Raw genomic sequence first — 19,995 nt, forward strand, 5'->3', positions numbered from 1 at the left:
ACCTAAATAACTTTTGAAGTATGTGGTTCAGTGACATGAAACTTGGTATGTGGGGATAACCATATACTAAGAACTCAATAATGGTATTACCGAGTTTTTCTACTTCCGGTTTAACCGGAAGTAACTCCAACTCTCTTATTTTAAATAGAACACCCAATATATTTCTTTCTTTTTGAATAAAGCTCATTAAGAGCTTTCCAGAAATTACCCACACTTGATAATTCTTTACAAATTCAGTGTTGCTAAGTCAAGAGAACAGAAAAGTGTATCGAATATTAAAATAATAAATGCACTACCTAAATAACTTTTGAAGCATACGGTTCAGTGACATGAAACTTGGTATGTGAGGATAACCATATGCTAAGAACTCAATAATGGTATTACCGAGTTTTTCTATTCCGGTTTAACCGGAAGTAACTCCAACTCTCTTATTTTAAATGGAACACCCAATATATATTTTTGAATAAAGCTCATTAAGAGCTTTTCAAAAAGTACCCACACTTGATACTTCTGTACAAATTCAGTGTTGCTAAATAAAAATGGAAGTGGTGCAAGATTATTCCTAAAGCCAGGTTAAATAATTCCTTAAATGGTTTCTATGATCGAATGACACATTGTAAAGCAGCTGAGGGCTACCAATTTGAACACATAATTTAGAAGGTGAGCTGGCTTTGTTTTGTTTTTATTAAGAAAGGAGTATTTTATTATTTTAATATTCGATACACGTTTCTATTTTCTTGACTTAGCAACACTGAATTTGTACAGACGTATCAAGTGTGGGTACTTTTTGAAAAGCTCTTAATGAGCACTATTCAAAAATAAAAATATATATTGGGTGTTCCATTTAAAATAAGAGACTTGGAGTTACTTCCGGTTAAACCGGAAGTAGAAAAAACTCGGTAATACCATTATTGAGTTCTTAGTGTATGGTTATCACATACCAAGTTTCATGTCACTGAACCGTATGCTTCAAAAGTTATTTAGGTAGTGTGGGACTTTTAACTAATCCTGTATACTTATAACCATATTCATGTGTTAAAATAAAAACAAAGTTGTAAATTACCTAGTTGACTAGTTTCAGCTTTGTGTCAACCATCTTCAAAACTAGTGAGACGTGCGGCTCACGACAGGAAGAACTTGACTGTGAGATCAAACTGCGCATGCGCGGGCTTGGTTAATAAAAACCTAAACTAACCAAACCGAACCTTCGTATATGCAAGATGTATAACCGGAGCACGAAGGGAACTTCTTGATTTGATCTGGAATGTGCAAGCGAAAATAAATTCAGATAAGGATCACGCTGGCACTACATGAGAAGTCCGCGCATGCGCAGTTTGATCTCAAAGTCAAATTCTTTGCTGGGGGTGCTTTGTGTATGGTAGTGTGGAGTCAAAGAAACACAAGAATACAAAAATGCATCATATTAACATACGAAAACAAAAACACACACACAAGATCGCATCCTCATTAAGGAAATTAAAATAAACCTAACAGGCGTATACAAACTCACATGCAATAGTTGTAACAACTTCTACTTCGGGCAGACTGGGATATCATTTCAAACACGATACAAAAACATATCACAGCGATAACCAAATCACACAATATCTTTACATACGTAGAACACATCACAAACACTAACCACAGCTAAAAAAACTTAGAAACAGACATGGAAATTCTACATATTCAACAGACAAAACCCAAATCAAACACAGTAGAACAGTAGAAATATACAGCACACAAAAACACATTCACAACTAAATTTCAGAACACACAACCTTATTTGACTCCACTCTACCATACACAAACATACACCCCAGCAAAACAACTGAAGAAACCGAAAGAAGTATGATCTCACTAGTTCTGACGATGGCTGACACAAAGTTGAAACAAGTCAACTAAGTAACTTGCAACTTAGTTTTTATTTTAACACATGAAATTGGCTATTATAACTATATTTCTAAGTGATATAATATTTAAGACATTTGATTGTGAATGACAGATTTATGGATCATTTTGCAACACTAAATACTGTGGAAGGGGAGTTTTTTTTGTGAGGTTTCTTAGTGTGAAACAGAGACGGGGAAGAGCTTCTCTCAGAGAGCGTAGCTTTTCCTGCTGCCTTCGTTTTTGCATGTAGGTTCTTATGTTGGATGCTCTGTTTACAGTACGAGTTCCACATCCCTTGTAAAACCTTTCTCTGAAGTTGTGTTAGCTATCACATAAATATGCACTGTAGTATTTGTAATATGCATAAATAATTTAACAAAAAATCTCTATAGTTTTGTACATTTTTAAAAGTGATTCTAGGTTTAAGGGGAGAGGATGGTATTTTTTGGTGAAAAATGAGTGAATTAAAAAAAAAATCTTTAAAATACTCCGTGATATGTATGGAATGCATAGCTAAAATGTTGTGGGTATTTGTGCCCTTATAGGATGTTGAGTCGCCATTTTTAAACTTCCTGCGTTATGGATTTTTAAATCACTCGCCCACTTTTATTGTTGTTTCCGGTAAATTAAATTTTCAATTTTTTTCTTTAAAATACTCTTTGATATGTGTGGAATGCATCTCATAACATTTCGCGGGTATTTGTGCCCTTATCGGATGCTGAGACGTGATTTTTAAACTTCCTGCGCTATGGATTTTTAAATCACACGCCCGCTTTTATCGGTTTCCAGTAACTTCATTTTTTTGCTACATTGCCAGACAAAAATGGATATAATTTCTGAACTATTAAAGATACATGCATGAAATTTAGAACACAATTCTTTAGACGATTAGGAAACTTTCCTCTGTAACAGAATTTTGTTAATTGATTTAATTTTAAAAATACCTCCGTTTGTTTGCAAGAAAGGAAATCAGAAAATTGTTATTAAATTTTAATTGTTTATTTTACAAACGTAGGGCCTAACATCAAAATTCTGTTACAGACAGTTTGTAGAACATGCTTTTGCAAATACATTGCAAAAAACTGTTTGAATCTATCTTTAAAAACGGTTTAGATATATCGGTTTTAGTACAATCCTGCATTGGGTATAATTTTTTCAAATTTTGGCCAACAAATAATTTTTTTTCAAAATATTTTTATTTGGTTGAGTTGCCACAGCTATGAGCTCTCTACATACAAAAAATTAATATTTTACACCAAATAGGAAAAAAGTTAAAAAAATACAATCCTCTCCCCTTAAAGCAACAATTTAGTTCAAAAGTAGAATTAACAATGCTATTACAATGTGTCGGAATTATACTTTGTATAATCAGTCAACAAAAGGTAAGCATTTACTGTGTTTTTTCATTAATTGTGTCCTTCAGAATGAGAAGCAAAGAAAATATTTATAATGGGTGATATAATATTTCCCTACTTTTAAAACATGAAGACCTACAATAAACATTTTGAATGGAAGTGTATAAATTTACAAAGGCACTTATTGTTACAGATGGAGCTAGTTCAAGGGATTGTTTATCGAGAATTGCAGCTGTTTCCTTCTATATTACAAACATTCCTGATAACTGTCCTCATATTTGGTAATCGGATCTGAGATGGTTTTCAATACATCTACCCATTGTAACAACTTATAAGCGTGTACTCACAATTTAAAGAGATTCTGCTACTGAAACTTGGCACAATTATAGCTATGTGATACGAGAAAATAATGTAAAATATTGTAATAACTAGTGTAATTACTGAAAACTTTTCTTTCAACGGAACCGAAATTAATTAGAAAATAATATTTAGAGGTAATACAACAATAATGTTTACTATCAACATTTAAATCTCACTTTGAGAGAGGAACAGAGATTAAGGGTGTTTGAGAATAAGGTGCTTAGGAAAATATTTGGGGCTGAGAGGGATGAAGTTACAGGAGAATGGAGAAAGTTACACAACGCAGAACTGCACGCATTGTATTCTTCACCTGACATAATTAGGAACATTAAATCCAGACGTTTGAGATGGGCAGGGCATGTAGCACGTATGGGCGAATGCAGAAATACACATAGAGTGTTAGTTGGAATACCGGAGGGAGAAAGACCTTTGGAAGGCCGAGACGTAGATGGGAGGATAATATTAAAATGGATTTGTGGGAGGTGGGATATGATGATAGAGACTGGATTAATCTTGCACAGGATAGGGACCGATGGCGGGCTTATGTGAGGGCGGCAATGAACCTGCGGGTTCCTTAAAAGCCATTTGTAAGTAAATAAGTATGTATCAAGATTTATATAATCACTATTGCAGTAAATAATAATTCATTTTGAATCTTGCGTATACTACTTTTAACACTTGAATATAATTAATTGATTAACTAGCGGACTTACTCGTGTTAATTATGTACGTTTGTGCGGCTTACAGCTGTTTCGGTGTTTCATCACTATCCTCAGAGCCTACTAGATCTCGGCGTCATCTCGAACTTCTCTGCCTGTTATGTGGGTGTGTTTGATTGTTGAAAGGTGTTGAAGAGTGGAGTCAAATATTGTGTTTGTACTGAAATTGATCTGTGTGTTGAGAATTTGATCGGGGTGTGTTTTAGTGTGTTTGTATATTTCGTATTGTTGTATTGTGTTGAGTTTTTGGTTCTTGGGTTGTATGTGTAGGATTTCCATGTCCGCATTTATGTTATTGTATGTATGGTTAGCATTGGTTATGTGATCGGCGTATGTAGATGTATTGTGTCCTCTGGTTATTGCTTTAATGTGTTCTTTGTAGCGTGTTTGGAATGATCTGCCTGTCTGTTCTATGTAGAACTTATCGCAACTATTACATGTGAGTTTGCATACACCTGTGTGGTCATATTTATTTGTTTATGTTTTTTGTGTTGAGATGTCTTTGTAGTGTGTTTTCTGTTCTGTATGTTATGTTGTATTTCTGCTTTTTGAATGAAGATGCGATCTTATGTGTGCTTTTGTTTTCATATGTTAGTGTGATGTATTTCTTGTGTTCTTGTTGTGTTTTACATAATTAACACGAGTAAGTCCACTAGTTAATCAATTAAATAATAATTGTTATTTCTGGATTAAAATACGAGAACAACAAAGCAACTTTTCAAAGAACAGTGTCATACAAATTTCGCAAAAATGAATTCAGCTACTCGGGTTGAAAGTTCCCTCAGTTATCAGCGTATTTTTAAAATATGAAGCAAGATACGGTACCAGCAGCAACCAACTACGAAATATAAAGGCGTATTCCTCGGTAGAAAGAACGCAAGATTGGTTTTCTGAAGGGTATATGTACGTGAATATTTTTTTTGTATTAAAAATTACGCAGTTTTTTTCTTAATTCAGTGGTATATAGTTTATTTGTGCTATTTAAATGGACATGTTCTAATACAATACAGATAGCTAAGACATTCACATTTAACTTTAAATTAAACTTTCCAAAAGTTGCAATTTTTTCGACACGTGTTATTTCACAACTCCACAAATGTCAGAGATAGAATTTTCAAAGTTATAGAAGTTGTAAGTAAAGACTAAAATGTTGTATTTTAGAGCATTTAAAAACGATTTACTGGTTGAAATATAAAAATCACAATCGCACTTCTATAACTGTGCCAAGTCGGTCTTGTCATTATTGCATTAACAGTGGTACCAAGTAACATGTTGGTGTTTCACTAAAAGAGTTGTGTACACAGTTTATCGCCTAATTTTATTTATTGCTATGTCAAAATAATTTCCCAGCTTGACAATGAATACTGCGAATTGGTGTTGTGTTCTTGGTACAGCAGACGTTCGAGTCTGGCCTTGAGAAACTCCATCGAGGAAGAGGTTCCATGACGTCATGCAGCTCTCTGCCACCAAGCCGAGTTTTCACCACAATAGGCATTTATAAGGTGAGATTCAGTTCTCTCTCAAACATGTTTATACACTGTATTTTGTGTTGTTATTATTATTATTTATTTCATTTTCTTCTGTCTTCGATTTCGACGACTTTAAAAATATTTTCTTCCTGTCTTCAATTTCGACACTTCTAAAATATGTAACGGAGTTCATGAAGAAAATTTCTAAACTGTATCGATTCCTATATGGTTCCAAATTCATAATCTTACTCGAGATTTTTGAAATACTTTCTTCCTGTCTTCAATTTAGACGTTTCTAAAATATGTAACGGAGTTCATGAAGAACATTTCTAAAGTGTATCGATTCCTATGTGGTTCCAAATTCATAATCCTACTCGAACTTTTTGAAATATTTTCTTCCTGTTTTCAATTTCGACCGTTCAAAAATATGTAACGGAGTTCAAGATGAAAATGCTTAAAAATATATATTTATTCCTATCTGGTTCTAAATTCATAACCATCCTCGATCTTCTTAAAATATTTTCTTCCAGTCTTCCACTTAAACCTTTCTAAAATATGTGACGGAGTTCATGAAGAAAATGTTAAAAAATAAATTTATTCCTATCTGGTTCCAAGTACATAACCCTCCACAATCATTTCAAAATATTTTATTCCTGTCTTCAATTTTGACCTTTCTAAAATATGTGACGGAGTTCATGAAGAAAATGTCTAAAAATGTATCGATTTCCATCTGGTTCCAAATTCATAACTCTCCTCGATTTATTTTAAATATTTTCTTCGTGTCTTCAATTTCGACCTTCCTAAAATATCTGACGAAGATCATGAAGGAAATATCTAGAAATTTATCGATTCCTATCTGATTCCAAATTCATAACCCTCCTCGATCTTTTTAAAATATGTTTTTTCTGTCTTCAATTTTGACCTATTAAAAATATGCGACGGAGTTCATGTAAGAAAATGTTAAAAAATGTATCGATTCCTATCTGGGTCCAAATTCATAACCCTACCATGAAAGAGTCAGAAAGGATTCAGCTATGAATTTTAATATTATTTTTTTATTGTAATTAAATATAGGATAAACAAAGGGAGATCAGTAACAGCGATGTTAAATGGCATATTATGGGGGGAAAAATATATAGGCCTTTACATATATTTAAAGACAAAATATATAAATCTACAATTCCAAGTGCAGTAATAAATGGAGCGGAAACTTGGAAATTGAATCAAAATTTTCGGTCAAAATTATCATCAATTCAAATAGATTCTTTAAGATGTTGAGCCAAACATTGCAGAAGTGAAAGTATAATAAATCAGGTGATTAGACAAAAATGAATGTGGAAAATTCAATTATGGACTATGTAGAATATAGACAATTTAAATGGTATGGACACGTCATGAGAGATGAAATGTTGCCAAGATAGTACTAGAATGGATTCCGTATGGAGGAGGAGGAGGAGGAGGAGGCGAACCTCGAAATACATGGATAAAGAAAGTCAAGAAAATGTTTGAAAAATGATCATAAGGTCGGGAATGGGAAGAGAGAGAAAACTGTAGAAATAAGAAAACAGTGTAGATAATTATAATGTAATAATGATAATAATTAGTGTCATAATGAGTGACTTTCCAAACATTTCTTTCCGATTACTATTACGGGACGAGTGACGGAAGCCAGTAGCTCAACTGCAAGGAGTGAACGCACATTTGATGATAAGAAAATAAAACTGGCATACTGCATAATTTTAATTCAAATAAGAGTCATGTACTAAAATGATATTTATAAAAATTAAACCTGTAACAAAAACTCATTTGTAAAATAAGAAATCATAAAATGAATAAGTTATATTTAACCTGCTAAGAGCAGAAAGAATTGCAGATAATAAATACAATATCAGACCGTAACTTTAAGCGTGAATTTTAGTTATATTTTATTTTTCTTTGAAAATCTCAATTTCAAATAGTATTTGGCCATTTTAAAAGCACACAAAAAGTATGGTAGCAACAAAGATAATTAATTGGAAGTTTTTTTGAGGAATGCTTTTAATAACTTGCTTATGACAGTATGTTTTGTATCACAAAATTTTAAGTTCGAAAGGAATTTAAGTATGATCCGTTCACATACATTTTTCTTTGTTATTAATGTAAAAACTGATATCACTTATATTACAGGGAACTAGAGTGGCAATTAAAAAGGTAACCATTAAGAAGAAACTGGATATAAATCATCAACTACTATGGGAAATTAAGCAGGTATGAACACATTCCAATTTTTAGATTTTTAAACTGCCACCTCGTACAATAATACTAATAAATTGTATAGAGCACAATGGCAAACTATATGGGAAACAATGTGTATCATTTTATTTTATAGAAAAGTGACTATTATTTTTTAAAATACTGGATGTTGGAATGTACTAGACATGGAAATCATCTGTTCTATGTTCAAGAAAAGCCAGAAAAAGGACAGATGGAAGTTAATTTTGATATTTTTGTGTGCAGGTTCGTGATGTAACACATGAAAATACAGTACGTTTTGTAGGAGCATGCATAGAATGTCCGGTAGTGTTGTGTCTCACTGAGTATTGTCCAAAAGGAAGCCTCAAAGATGTACTGGAAAATGATGAACTGCAACTGGATTGGAACTTCAGAATGTCTCTCATACATGACGTTGTCAAAGTATGAACAGCCACTTCCTTTTGTAAGGTCTATTAAAATCTCAAAAAATATACTAGTGACAGGACCAGTAATTTTTATAACCTAAGTGATTCTTAGATGTTAAACGACCCACATTATAAAAATAATACTAGACATTTTGCAATTATTTTATGTTATTTGGTTACCTAATGCACTACATTTCATGAAACCAGAAGCAGAATTTTTGAATGATTATTCTTAAACATGAAACAGGAAATATTTTCCTTGATTCCTTCAAATTAAATTAAGGTACCGCTACTAAAACAGATTACAGATCATTTGACCATCATTTTAAAATATTTTCAGAATACTTTGTCTCTGTTTAGGGTATGGCATATCTCCATGGCTCTGAAGTAGGAGTCCACGGAAAGCTACGCTCATGCAACTGTCTTATTGACGGTCGATTTGTTTTAAAGATATCAGATTTCGGTCTCAAAACTCTTACCACTCCATCTGAAATTGTCAAGGATCAGATATATTACACAAGTAAGTATTACATTGAAATTATAATATAAATCTTAGAAAAGGTGGTATTAATCATTTACAAGACATTATTATGCCCATCACATTGGATGTCGACCAATCTTAGAACGTTTCTGTCACTTTATGGCATTTCAACCAATCAAGTTTAGTCACTTGTTAGTTTCGTTGTGTAGGCTTACATATCTGGTGAAATAATAATTAATGTGATTAGAATTATATTTAAACAGTCATTTTATTATATTAAAAAGTACTCAGTTTAAGTAATAGAAATTGATTGTAACAAGTGTTAAGTTCTTCACAGCCAACTTAATTGGTTTTCTCTCTTTAAAGTTTCTATCCTGAAAGCAGACACATTGTCCACAGCCAACGCTTCCAGAATAAAAGAACGAACTAACATATTTTTTTGTATTGAATCTGTATTTTTTCTTTCTCTCCCCTTCTGTCCCCTGAAGTGGCAATAATGCATTTCGTATTCTATTCTTTTCTTATGAACCTTCTGGTATAACAGTCCTATAGTACTGTTTTCATTATGTAGTTACAATCACTGAGAGTTCTGTTTAGTTTATGATTCTGGTAAAAAATACTTACATAAACTGAGGGAAAAACAAGAACATTCACATTTATTCACAGTGTTCTGCCCAAGGGCAGATCTTTCACTGCAAACTTAACATTCCCCAATCTTTCCTATTTCCCGCGTTCCTCTTGTTAGTATCCGCATACGATCCGTATATGTCAATGTTGTCTATCATTTAATATCATCTTCCGCCCCGAACTCTTCTCTCTTTCACCATTCCTTCCAGTGCATCCTTCAATAGGCAGTTCCTTCTCAACCAGTGATCCAGTCAATTTCTTTTTCTCTTCCTGATCAGTTCAGCATTATTATTTGTTTGCTCACTCTTTCTGTCCATTTCAGGCACTTCATTCTTCTCCAGGTGTGATAGATGACGTTCTTATACACGAATCTCATTGTATGACTCCTTAAATCACTCGCAATTTATTTCTTTTGCGGTCTGTTTTCCAATAATTCTCACCGAGAAGAACTCAAATATTTCGCTACGTCTTTCCACTTCTAATGTGAATATATCGTATAAAAGTTATATTAACAGCATATCTCAGAACCTTATTAAAAAGTTTAATAATACTGTCTATTCAAAGAGTGTGTATTAATAATTTGTTTAGCAGTATAACATCAAAAGTTGCTTCAGCAATGTTGTCAACATTTCTGTCCACTACACAGAGTTACTATGGGTTGCACCTGAACTCATCCCCTCTACTGTCATGCCTGGAACTCCAGCTACACAAAAGGGAGATGTGTACAGTTTCGCAATCATCCTGGAAGAGATAGTGGTTCGAGGTGGACCTTTCGAAGCAGCCAGACAGTTCCTTGAGCCTCAGGGTGAGCAGCCGGGTGAGACCTAGGACTATACCCACATATTCATACTTTAGTATCCAATTAACTTATATGTCTGCCAGTGGCGGTCGGTGAGGCATTCTGGTGGTGGTGCCAAAAAAAAAAGGTTGTACGCAAATCACCCAAGCGAAAGGTGATAATTACAGCTCACGTTTACATTATGTTAAATAAAACATTAATTAAACCAGCTATTTTACCAGGTGTACAGTTAATAATGTACTTACTTACAAGGGAAGGGTTTCGGCTCGAACAGGAATTTCGTATCCAAAATTTGTATACAGTCCCATCTCTACATCTCTGTAAAGCTCCCAAAAGCATTCGTTTGTGTAATGTGTGGTTTGTCTGTTAGAGCACTGTACAAGTTGAGGGGTGGGGAGAGCAATGCACAAGTTAAGGGGATGGGACACTTTACCCGTAAGCCTAGCCTAACCTAGAAGCTAGTGCGAGTGTCAAAATCTCTAAAGCCCATTTAAGCACATTTTTCTCCAACGTTCTGTCCGAAAATATTGCAGCTAATCAAAAATGTACATTGTTGTGTGAGTCATTGAATGCGCACAAGGACGCAACCTTAATAAATTAATCATTCCAAGGCTAGGACATGGAATGTATGATCATTCCACCTAAAAAAAACTAAATATATCCAGCCTCTGAATATCTATTTTCTTAGACAATACAAAATATATGCTCGGAGGATAACAGATTGCATAAGGAGAATCCAGAACTTAACTTGGGAAATCGAGTGTTTATAATGAAAATGCACTCTGTTATTCATAACCAGTTGTCTGCTCCAGTGTACCGCCCTATGCTTCAGTATTCCTGGCAGTCAGCTGGTTACGTGAATCCTGAACAAGTCTCGGACTTCAAAAATGTAATTCAGGTGGCATTTGATTTTTCAGCACTGGTGTGGTTCAGAAGATTGTTCAGGTGTTGCTTCTGTGTGTTGTGCTTATTGCTCTGCTCCATGCTGTTTCATGCATTTTATAGAGAATCCCCATGTACAATTTTAAAGAAGTGTATAGACCAATACCGACCAAACGGAGAGTTACACAAGTGAATGCTTTTACGGTCTTCATCACCATTGTGAGGTAAGCGTCTGTACAAATTTTTAACCAAAAATTCCTGTTCGAGCCGAAACCCTTCCCTTGTTAGTAACAGTTACACTAACATTTCCGAAACTAATAACGAAATTTCCAAATACAGATAATACAAAACTTTCTCAGTATTGTTAAGTCACATACAAATAGCTTTTATAACTAGTAAAATTACTGGCAAAAACACACGAGATGAACAATGATATAGATAATAAATGAACACGTTTGCGCTTTATTTAAACAGGCTGATGAATCCAAGGCCGCAGCCTGAATAACACATGTTCATGTCCTGCACAGATCTCATGTATTGTTAACAAAAGCATCAACACTAGCAACAGTGTAGCGATATTTAGTTGCCGCAAAACAAAGCAAATATTACACAAAATTAACAAATAGTGTTACATAATATGAAAAAACTATTTATCTTTCTAAAAAGAACCATGACCAACTATCTCTGCATTCGCGACATCAACTGTTTATAAGAATGTATATTTTCGTGAAAATCTCTCAGTAATTTGTAGAGGGTTAAAATCTGCATATTTCATGTAATACTGGAAGTAAAACTGTAGTCCATAGATTACAATGTAAGTATAATCAATACTATTCACGTAAATTCATTTCAATAAGATACGAGTACCATAGTTTGTACTATTACGATTTTTGAGAGAAGCATTCGACCAGAATTTATGGACTAACTTTCATCACAATTTTTGAGCCCTGATCCATCGAACATTGGATGTTGGCACAGAGATCATTGCACGCGTGGCTGCCAGAGAGAATCCGCCGTTCCGTCCAGTTGTGGGGAACCGCGACTGTCCAGAAGAACTGACGGAGCTGATGGAGAGATGCTGGGCTGATAATCCTGATGACAGGCCAACATTTGAAACTATCAGAGGCATAATAAGGTGCATCAGAAAGTGAGTAACTATCAGTATGAGGCGTAGTCCCAGCTAACGTTCCCAGTATTTCTGTCGGCCGTCCAGCAGCATGTCCCCCACTATAACTGCTTGCAGCCACGAATTCACGCACTTGTCGGACTAAAACTTATGTACTATATAACAGGGAGTTATGACCTGCTCGTTCCCCAGATCTTATATAACGAAACTTTTATTTCTGGCGAACGCTGAAAAATAAAATGTATGCAACTAATATGGTGAAGGATTGGATTAGATTCGATCAGATCAAATCAGATTATTCATCCTTGATTACACACTTGACACATATAATCACTGACCAACTATTAAGTTATTTAAATAAAAACTTCACTGTGTTAATATTTAAATTGCGGTATTATTTTACCTCAGTGACCAGTTTTCGATGTTATTTCCATCACCAGCATTCAGAGGATATTGGAAACTACATCGAAACTATTTAATCATGTAAAATGACACCAGAATAGGATAGGATAGGATAGGATAGGATAGGATAGGATAGGATAGGATAGGATAAGGTGGGGTAGGATAAGATGGGTAGGATAGGGTAGGATAGAACAGTATAGAATAGGATAGGATGATATGGGGTAGGTGGGGTGATGGTAGGATAAGGTGGGATAGAGTAGAATAGGACAGTATAGGTTAAAATAGGATAGGGTAGAGTAGAATAGGATAGGATAGAATGTTATGGGGTGAAGTGAGGTAGGATAGGATGGGATGGGATGGCATGGAGTGGGGTGGGATAGGATAGGACAGGGTAGGATAGGATAGGACAGGATGGGATGGATTAGGATAGGATAGGATGGGATGGGATAGGGTAGGACAGGATAGGATAGGACAGTATAGGATAGGTCAGGATAAGATAGATTAGATGGGATGGGATGGGATGGGATGGAGTGGGGTGGGATAGGATGGGACAGGGTAGGATAGGATAGGACAGGATGGGATGGATTAGGATAGGATAGGATGGGATGGGGTAGGATATGATACGATAGGATAAGACGGAACGGGACAGGCCAGGACAAGATAGGATGGGATGGGATAGGGTAGGATAGAACAGTATAGGATAGGTCAGGATAAGATAGAATAGATGGGATGGGATGGCATGGAGTGGGGTGGGATAGGATGGGACAGGATGGGATGGATTAGGGTAGGATAGGATGGCATGGGGTAGGACATGATACGATAGGATAAGGCGGAACGGGACAGGCCAGGACAAGATAGGATGGTATGGCATGGGTGGGCTAGGGTAGGATAGGAGAGGATAGTATAGGATAGGATGGTTTAGAATAGGATAGGATAAAATAGGATAGGACGGGACAGGACAGCATGGAATGCCATGGCATGGGGTGGAGTAGGGTGGGATAGGATAGGACAGGATAGAATAGAATGGGTTACGTTATGATAGGACGGGACAGAACAGGTCAGGATGGTATGGAATAGGATAGGACAGGATAAGATGGCATGAAATGGAATGTCATGCGGTAGGGAGGGCTGGATTAGGATAGGACAGGATAAGGTAGGATAGAACAGTATAGGATAGGATATGATAGGATAGGATAAGATGGCACGGAATGGCATGGCATGAAGTGGGGTGGGATGGGGTGTGATAGAATGGGACGAGACGGGATAGGATAGGAAAGGTTTGGTTTGGTTTGGTTTGGTTTGGTTTAAATTAGATTAAATCAGGTTGGATTTGATTGAGTTAGGTTAGGTTAGACTAGGCTAGGCTAGGCTAGGCTAGGCTACGACTATGAATGGAGACATGGGTTTAAACATGGTATGAAATATTCTTTGGGCCAATATGCTACTGATTGAAACTGCACGTGGCATAGCGGTACAATATTGCTATGTCTCCGTAGCACAATCGGTAAACATTGTAAATGGTTTCTGCTAGAGGAAGAGGGCGGAAGTTCAAACTTTAGTAGGTACCGGTACTGAAATAGGTACAATAGCGAAAATTAATCAGAGTGAAACAAAAAACAGTACAGTGGCGTACTGTCTCATTATTTACCGGCAATTTTACAAATTCTATAACAGCTAAATTTTGAAAACAGGTGGATTAGTTCCTAACAGTTGGGTTTCATCCAATCGCTAGTAAGGTTCGAAACCATCCCTTACCATTCCATACCCCTATTTCATTTTAATACTGGATTATGAGTATCAGAAGGGTTTCCTATCTCAAATTGCTTGTCTACAACCCCTCTATAACCAGATAAATTTCTTCGGTTGAATTCTGAAACACCCGGTATATTCGTGGCTGCACTCAACCTGAGACCAATGTTTTGGTACGAACTTCCTAGGACTGAATCGGGAACGTTCGCTGGGACTCCCTGTAGAGTTAGCTGTAAGTTTAAAAAGATGACTAAAAATAAAAATTTACTCCTACTGAATATGCATTACACATTCTAGCTCCACACTGTATGATGTTATTTTGAATGTTGGTCACTTTTCAATTGTACTTCTTCAGAGTCCACAGTGTTTGTCCTATGATAGAGATTGATTTCAACATTATTTTATACAATATTCATAGGAGGCAGTGAGAGCGATATTTCATGCAGTTAATTTCTCAGGGGTTACTGTGAGAATTTAATGGATGATCTGTTACGTCGAATGGAACAGTATGCCAATAATCTGGAGGCCTTGGTGGAGGAAAAGACTGAACAGTTGAGTCAAGAGAAACGACGTTCTGAAGAACTCCTATATCAAGTGTTACCAAGGTGAGAAAATATACATACTCTTGGGAATATATTTGTCACAGTGTAAAAATGTTTTATCATTTTTGCGTGAACAAATCGTAAGATCAATTAACAAAAAAAATAACTAGAATTCAGAGGTGATGGTAACTATAGTGAGGGTACCATAAGAACAGTTCCCAAACAGCAAATATTCCCGTCTTGTTAGTATTGCCAACTGTTACCAGATATCACACGATCCTTCGTACTAAATTACTTATTTACTTACCGTACTTTATGTTGGAAGGTTATTCTAAATAATTCAATAATTTGTGTAAAATTTTTTCGTAAGGAAATTATACGAAAAAGGAATCAACATGTCAAGTATTTTGTCTGGCAATACGAAATTCATTGGCTTGACTAAACAGTTGACTCACGAGACCTAACCTAAAAATGTATTTTGTTTGACCACAGGAAATTATTAGTACTAACTCCGAAATCTTGCCTGACTATAGTCTTGAATTATAACCACAACGCAATACAAAAAATAACTATTATGTATTAATATTAATACTGATATTAATTAATTATTAGTATGTTCAAAGTTCACTAGCTTCCAGTAACTGGCTCAGAAATCTAATACAATTTAAATTTCATGGAACTCCAGTACCGACAAATATTGTCGATATTTGTATCAGCTGCCAACATACTAGTTACAAAATCACTACCATTTGTAGTATTTGTCAGTATCGAAATTCGAAACGAAGTTGGCAAAAGAAAACTCAACCTGCAAACTAGAAAATCACCACAATCCACTAGCATATGTAGTAATGCGGGGAAAATGGTTAGGTTTCACCATTAGGATATGAAGTAAGCTGACCCGGACTATACATCGAAACTATATTTGTTTTTTTGAAAGATGGGACATGACAGATAAGCGGCCGAGCTTGGAACTACAGTACCATGTTGCCAACATGGACTACCAGCTGCCAGCTGATGGAAGCTAGCAATTGTCGTTAAGATGGCTGACGTTAAAACATTCATTGACAATTGACGCGAAGGTAAGAAAACAATACAAAAATCGACAGAGAATCAAAGACGAAACGTACCAATGCTAACATTGTGTGCACAATAAATGTTTCCAAGAGAGCTATTAAGCACTCGCCATGTGGGACCTGTAAGTTTGGCAACTCAACCGTTGTTACCATAGCAACAGGCCTACCACGCTATGTGATATTCAATTGTTTTTCCGATCGCAACGCTCCTGTCATGTCCCAGCTTTCAAAAAAACAAGTATAGTCAATAAAGGTAAAATAACACCACAATTTAAAAACTTGTGTCTTCAATAATTCCTTACTTCGCTAATTCGTCATTTACTTCTCTTTGTATCTTTGTCTCACTTCGCTTTCTCTCTATCCCTTCCATCCTCCTTTGCCACCTCTGTCTCATCCCTTTATTTTCTTTCATTGTTTGTCTTCTTTTCTCTCCTTACTTGTTCCCATTTTATCTTTCCTATCGTTATTCCTCTCTTGCTTTATTAATTGTTTCTTTCTTTATTTTCTTCGGTCATGTTTAGGCCTACTCATTTGCTTTCCTTTCTCTTATTTGCGTTCTTTCTTTTCTTTGTTATTTTTCTCTTTCTCTTTTCTTCCTTTCCTCCTTTACCTGTATTTCTTTCAAGTGTAACATTCAAATAAGCTACCACACAGTAAGTAACTCATAGTAATGTTTGTTTCCAGACCAGTTGCTCAGCAGTTGATGGCGGGAGAAATGGTTAGGCCTGAGCAGTTTGAAAGCGTCACCGTGTACTTCAGTGATATTGTTGGCTTCACAGCGCTCTGTGCTCAGAGTACGCCAATGCAGGTCTGTTAGAAAACTGCTTAAAACCGGTGTTCAAATTAAATTGATGAAATTTCTCGTTTACATATTTTTTATTTGGTTTTTTTCAAGTAGCCTATTTATATCAGTTTTAAAACTGAATAGCTAAGCGGGAAAACATCGCAAGAGTCAAATTAAAATTTTACAGGAACAGAAAAAGAAATACTTGATGCTTAACGCTGTAACGATTTCCCACAACCTCCTGGGTTCTACAGCTTGTATTGAAGGTTGTACATTACAGTATAAAACAGAGTACGTGCAACGTGTTTATATTAAAACATTGCAGTAGAAAATAAATGTCTTTCCGCTTAGCTATTCAATTTATTGTTATAAAGTTATATATCATTATCATTATTATTATTACTATTATTATTATTATTATTATTATTATTATTATTATTATTGTTAACGTTCATTTTAATATTATTACTGTGGCACCTAACATGGTATTTTCAATTTCTGGTACTGTGATAACTATTTCTATCCTACCTTTGGTTATGTCTTAATAATAATTCATATAATAATAATAATAATAATAATAATAATAATAATAATAATAATAATAATAATAATGCAGGGATATGCACTATCGCCTTTACTTTTTAACTTCGCTCTAGAATATGCCATTAGGAAAGTTCAAGATAATACAGAGGGTTTGTAATTGAATGGGTTACATCAGCTTCTTGTAATCCACAAACGATTAGGGAAAGCGCGGAAATTCTACTTGAAGCAACTAAAGCAATAAGGTTGGAAGTAAATCCCGAAAAGACTAAGTACGGTATATGATTATGTCTCGTGACCAGAATATTGTACGAAATGGAACTATAAAAATTGGAGATTTATCCTTCCAAGAGATGGAAAAATTCAAATATCTTCGAGCAACAGTAACAAATATAAATGACACTGGGAAGGAAATTAAACGCAGAATAAATATGGGAAATGCGTGTTATTATTCGGTTGAGAAGCTTTTGTCATCCAGTCTGCTGTCAAAAAATCTGAAAGTTAGAATTTATAAAACAGTTATATTACCGGTTGTTCTGTATGGGTGTGAAACTTGGACTCTCACTTTGAGAGAGGAACAGAGATTAAGGGTGTTTGAGAATAAGGTGCTTAGGAAAATATTTGGGGCTAAGGGGGATGAAGTTACAGGAGAATGGAGAAAGTTGCACAACACAGAACTGCACGCATTGTATTCTTCACCTGACATAATTAGGAACATTAAATCCAGACGTTTGAGATGGGCAGGGCATATAACACGTATGGGCGAATCCAGAAATGCATATAGTGTTAGTTGGGAGGCCGGAGGGAAAAAGACCTATGGGGAGGCCGAGACGTAGATGGGAAGATATTATTAAAATGGATTTGAGGGAGGTGGGATATGATGCTAGAGACTGGATTAATCTTGCTCAGGATAGGGACCAATGGCGGGCTTATGTGAGGGCGGCAATGAACCTCCGGGTTCCTTAAAAGCCAGTAAGTAATAATAATAATAATAATAATAATAATAATAATAATAATAATAATAATAATAATAATAATAATAAATAACTCGATAACTCACAAATTATTTACAAAATCGTATTACGAAAATACAAACGTTTATAAAAACAACAAACGTACAGTAGGCCCTATTTTACGCATAGTTCTAAAAAAAGAGACTGTCTAAAATCTTTTCATATACTATTTTTATATTAAAGAATAACTTTTTTTAATGTTTAAATCCAGGTAATGTTCACAAATGACATTCAAAATAAGCTCGCTACAAATACCCTCTAGAGGAGAAAATGTTTTGACCCCCGCACAAAAAATAAAAGCAAGTTTTCGGAAATGAAATGTCAGAAAAAATATCGCTATTCAGGCAGGTGTGGTACTAATAATATTAAAACATTTGTTCAGAGAGGTGAATTTTCTGTCCCCCAGTTGGGAATAAAAGTAATGCAAAAGTTAGGGGGAAAGATCCAGAAGAAGAGAAATTCTCCGGCTTCCCTCTTCAATTTGAATACTGCTTAAAATTAGCGAATAGTATTAATATCATTAATTTATTTAAGATTCATTTTAAACTGCAGAAGTAGACGATATAAGATAATGGAATAAGAATGACAGAGAAAAACAAAGCATTCCGCGAAAACTTATCCCACAGTCTCTCTGTTTTCCAAATATTAAAAAAATAAAACTACGGTTGGATCTTAAAACGGTACTTACTAGTTTCAATAATGTCAAAGAAATTATAACTTACAAAATTTGAAGAATTTCATTAATCTATTTGTACAAATTCACTTTTGTACTTGGATACAATCTTATATGATTTTCAAGGTTAGTGTTTCAAAAAACATATTCTATAGTTATATTATTTTTCTATAAGTATTGAATTTTATATTTCCACAATTCCGTCTAAACACGATTTCTCCTCTGAGTGTTATCATATCAGGTTCACGATTTTAAAGTTAAATTTCTAAATATGCCTCGTCTCGAGAAAAAATCAAGATATTTAGTGAGTGATATAGAGAAAATGTATTCTATAAAGAAGTGCCTGTAATAAATATGTGATATCTTATAAAATAAATAGGCCTAGTTATTTACGATACAAGTGTTTAAAAAACTTTTTTGTAACTAGAGATGTTTGCTGAACGAGCTCGCGGACTAAGTGAAGTAAACCTGCGAACAAAATAATATCATTATTAACATGTATGCCTAAACTATTTTAGACAGCTGTTCGTCCGGGCAGATATAGACAAAATTCTCATGACTTCTCCACTGCTGTATTCCCTCTCATTGTAGTTTAACAGTAAAACTGTGATGCATTAAAAGCAAATGGTGGTATAGCTCAATGGTAAAGCATTCATTGCAAATCGAGAAGCCCTGATTTAAATCCGTGCGCTCCCTATTTTTTATAAATACATATAATTCTTATTTTTTTATATATATATTTATCAATAAAGTAGTTGATGCAATTTATTTAATTTTTGTACGCTCCTTAAATAAAAAAGTCATTTTTAAAAGTAGGCCTATCATTGTTTGATCGGTTGTTATTGTTACCATGT

The 19,995-nt window shown here is 34.9% G+C and overlaps 1 protein-coding gene across 2 annotated transcripts in view; it reads left to right on the forward strand.

The window, feature by feature from the left end:
• Window positions 1-19,995, forward strand: part of LOC138696927 (atrial natriuretic peptide receptor 1) — a 125,410-nt gene that overhangs the window by 94,644 nt on the left and 10,771 nt on the right. The window contains exons 12-19 of one of the 2 annotated variants that reach the window (XM_069822421.1): window positions 5,719-5,826; window positions 7,960-8,040; window positions 8,290-8,466; window positions 8,811-8,970; window positions 10,205-10,375; window positions 12,218-12,386; window positions 14,975-15,121; window positions 16,816-16,939. In XM_069822421.1, coding sequence (XP_069678522.1) covers window positions 5,719-5,826; window positions 7,960-8,040; window positions 8,290-8,466; window positions 8,811-8,970; window positions 10,205-10,375; window positions 12,218-12,386; window positions 14,975-15,121; window positions 16,816-16,939 — 1,137 coding nt within the window. The remainder of the gene's footprint in view (window positions 1-5,718; window positions 5,827-7,959; window positions 8,041-8,289; window positions 8,467-8,810; window positions 8,971-10,204; window positions 10,376-12,217; window positions 12,387-14,974; window positions 15,122-16,815; window positions 16,940-19,995) is intronic. The other variant, XM_069822422.1, reaches the window with a different exon arrangement.

Source organism: Periplaneta americana, chromosome 3 (genome assembly GCF_040183065.1).
Source record: "Periplaneta americana isolate PAMFEO1 chromosome 3, P.americana_PAMFEO1_priV1, whole genome shotgun sequence".
NCBI classification, from domain to species: Eukaryota; Metazoa; Arthropoda; class Insecta; order Blattodea; family Blattidae; genus Periplaneta; species Periplaneta americana.